This window comes from Gossypium arboreum, chromosome 12 (assembly GCF_025698485.1).
Source record: "Gossypium arboreum isolate Shixiya-1 chromosome 12, ASM2569848v2, whole genome shotgun sequence".
NCBI classification, from domain to species: Eukaryota; Viridiplantae; Streptophyta; class Magnoliopsida; order Malvales; family Malvaceae; genus Gossypium; species Gossypium arboreum.
The window spans coordinates 92,328,146-92,331,827 of record NC_069081.1 but is presented as its reverse complement, the minus strand read 5'-3'; the positions used below and the strand labels follow the sequence as shown (position 1 = coordinate 92,331,827).

General features: G+C 29.3%; 1 protein-coding gene across 1 annotated transcript; it reads right to left on the bottom strand.

Annotated features, from left to right (window-relative positions):
• Window positions 1-224: 224 nt before the first annotated feature.
• LOC108477941 (pectinesterase inhibitor 12-like) lies at window positions 225-758 on the bottom strand. Its single transcript, XM_017780403.2, has one exon. It carries the CDS (start codon window positions 756-758, stop codon window positions 225-227), a length of 534 nt encoding a protein of 177 aa, XP_017635892.2.
• Window positions 759-3,682: the final 2,924 nt, after the last annotated feature.

The following is a 3,682-nucleotide window of genomic DNA, read 5'->3' as shown; positions in this document are numbered from 1 at the left end:
TAAACTAATATCATAATTTTAATGTTATAATTAACAGAATATAATTTTAAGTGTATTAAAATTTGAAGATAAGATTTTTGCACAGAGACATGGATGACCAATTGTTCTTAATTATTAGAGTGACGTTATAATATATATATATATATATATATATATATATATATAGAGAGAGAGAGAGAGAGAGAGAGAGAGAGAGAGAGAAAGAGATAGACATATAAGTATGATCATCCTTTTTGGACTATGGTCATGAACACATGAGAGATGTTAGTTAGCAGAAAGAATATACTGTTTTCCTTTGTCAACGGTGACACGAACCCTTTCTTCTTCTTGAACTGGTCTTCACAATTCATTGGTGCTTCAATAGAAGCAACTATGTCTACACAAGTAGTTGCATAATTTTTAGCCTTAAAAACCTCCTCAGCACCTTGTAAACAAGTCCCTACAAGAGAGTAAAGCCAATAGGAATTTTTCAAGCCGTTCCTTTCAAAAGATTCAAGGCTTTTTCTTTCCAAAAGCTTGGATCCAATGCTCGTCGCGTTAGTTATGGAAGCCTCAATAGAGACTTCAACTAAATCTGAAATAGTAGTAGCTAATTTGGCTTTGGGATTCCCTTCAAATTTTGATACACAAAAGTCCACCTTTATAGTTTGGGGATCAAGCTTTGCAGCTTTGTTGCAAGATTCTTGAATAAGATTGGAGCTCACTGAGACAAGCAAAAGGTAGAAGAAAACAAGAGAAGAAATGTGAGAATTCTTCATATTTGGGTTTTTTTTAGAGAATCGTCAGAAAAGAGAGCTTCAAATGAAAATTAATATGGTTGTGTTGTTGTTGAGAATTATATAAATGGAAATTCTTTTATGAGGGAAATTTGAAACATTTTGATACTTGGCAATTCATCTTTTAAGGCTATCTTGATGAGAAATTTATTTGTATTGAAGAGTGGGTCACGGTTTTAGTGTTAATGAAACTCTTAGATGACTGTAATATTAGTCAAATCTAATCATGTTTATACATTAAAAATATGGTAAATAATAGTCAATAGCGGAGCCTAGTAGAGGACCGGGGGGTCATGGTACTCCAAGATTTAAAATTTTTGCAATTTAGTCTTTTGTAGATATATTATGGTCCTCCCAAAAATATAAGTAAGCCTCCCAAGGTTTAAGATTTTTACAATTTCTCCCTTTGTATATATACTATAGCCCTTTAAAAAATCATTTGTTTATATGTTTAAATCGATTGTTATGTTAGAATATTGTGTCTTCTTCTTTTGAATAGATTGTTTATATGTATAATTTGATTGTTATGTTGGAATACTACTTCTTTTGAATTGATTGTTTATATATTTAAATCGACTGTTATGTAGCATGTCTAATTTTAACTTGGCCCTCCCAAAATTAACATCTTAATTGCATAACTGAAAATAGTTCTAGCATAATTAAATGTATAACATGTAACATCCCTAACCCGTATTTGTCGCTGGAATATGGTTATGGAGCATTACTGAAGTTTACAGATCAAACACATTCAAAGCATGCCAAAACAATCATCCTAGGTGCCTAACTAATGTACCCTTATTGGTACCACATTTATATCATCAATTCATATCATCAAAGCATCATTCAAATCCAAATTATAAACAAACCAAATTCAATCCATTTTGCCTAGTTCATAAGCACTTAAACAACAACTTAAATTCACACGCACATGTTTAGATTTGGTTCAATTTACCATGCCATAATATTGCTTCAAAAACAAACACATGTTTATATATATACCAAACCAGCATTAAACGTATAACCTCATTTACAATCAATCTATGAATTAACTATTTTTTAGATACCCTAGGTACTTGCCGACACAAAAGATAAACATCACCATATTTGAGTTCGGGATCGTTGTTGGATGCTGAATCAACGTTCAAAAGTTAAGTACCTAACCTGTGCATGGAAAGCAAAACCGTATGCTGAGTAAAACTCATTGGTATTTCTATAATTCGAGTATTTAAAGACAAGAGATTGCAAATGTATAATTGAAATATTGACACATTTAATATTTAAAAAATCACGACTACCATATGTCAACTCTTTGAATTCATACCTAATAGCATATCATATTTCATTTGTTTCACAAATATCCCAATTCTCATACTTGCTATATAAATAGCTTTTCACATTTCATTCACATTTCATTTAAACAATGGCATTATCAATTTCATATTCAATTCATGAGTATATAACTCATATATTTCATGTATTTACAACATATTTCACATTTTATTTTCAATTCATTTTCCATTTCTCATACCATGTCATTTTAATATCAATTATAGAAATTTATTATTTATTTACCCCTATTAACACGACTCGGACTCGGACGGATACACAGATCCAACCAACACACCAGTTTGACACACAGTGCCTCTTCGGATAAATCCGAAGTAGTATCTGCACCCAGCGCTATATAAATTTGACACCCAGTGTCTCATCGATTAAACATAAGTAAATTTGCACCCAGTGCCTCATCGACTCAAAGTCGAAAAAATCCCTGAACTCTTCCTATCCTATGACATGCCATTTATATCCGACTCAACCCGATACAGCTAATAGGGTTCCAATTCATTTTCCAAATACAACTAATATCCAATTATCATATTTGTATATATATTCATAATATATATAGATCAATTCAATCCAATTCAATTAAATTTAAATCAATTCAATAGTCAAAGTGCCAAATACTCACCTCAACCACTTACCATATACATTAAATCAAAATACAATAATTAACAACTAGGTTCGGATTATAGAAATACAAACCAGGAATTCTGAGCTATTCGACGTCGATTTTATCTTTCCCCTTTTTAGTCGAGGATTTCGGTACGATGTTAGCTACGAAATTAAAACAATTAAAATTCATCAATATAACGCAATTTAATTTCATATCGAATATTTCAATTTTGACTCAATATTTGCCTAAATTTCAATTTAGTCCTTAAACCGAGACTAATTTTTATTCTTCACAATTAATTTTATATTTTTACACAAATTTCACTTTAAACTAAATTTAACTCCCTATATTCACTTAAACCCATAAATTTCAAATTTTTCACAATTTAGTCCACATTACACAAAATTTACAATTTATTCTACAATTTAATCCTTTTTCACTTCTAGCTTAAAAATCTATCAATTTAATCCCTATTACTAAAATTATTCAATATTAGCAACATTTAAAAACTCAATCAATACTAAGATTTCGACATGGATCGGGTAATACTTAATACTGGGATTTCAAAAGCATACTATTTACAAGAAAAAAAGAGACTAAATTGATTAACCAATTGAACTTGGAAACTTTTGAAACCCTAAACCATGCATCTGTTTCTTTCTTCTTTTCTTTCTTTTTCTTTCTCAATTTTGATTTTGCTTTTATCTTTCTTTATTTCATTTACTTATTTGTTTTATTATATTTACTTTATTATTATTATTATTATTATATTATATATATTTACTTAAGTATTAAGTAAAATATATTATAATATATATTTTAACTTTAATTTATTAATAATATATAATAATTTTACATCTTATGCCGCCTCACTGAAGAAACAATGACATAATTGCTTCTTTAGTCCCTTTAATTTTTCTTTAATCTATAATTCAACTTTCACCCTATATGCAAT

What these genes read in the sequence shown, in the direction of transcription:
- LOC108477941 (XM_017780403.2), bottom strand. Translation starts at nt 758, where the DNA reads ATGAAGAATTCTCACATTTCTTCTCTTGTTTTCTTCTACCTTTTGCTT.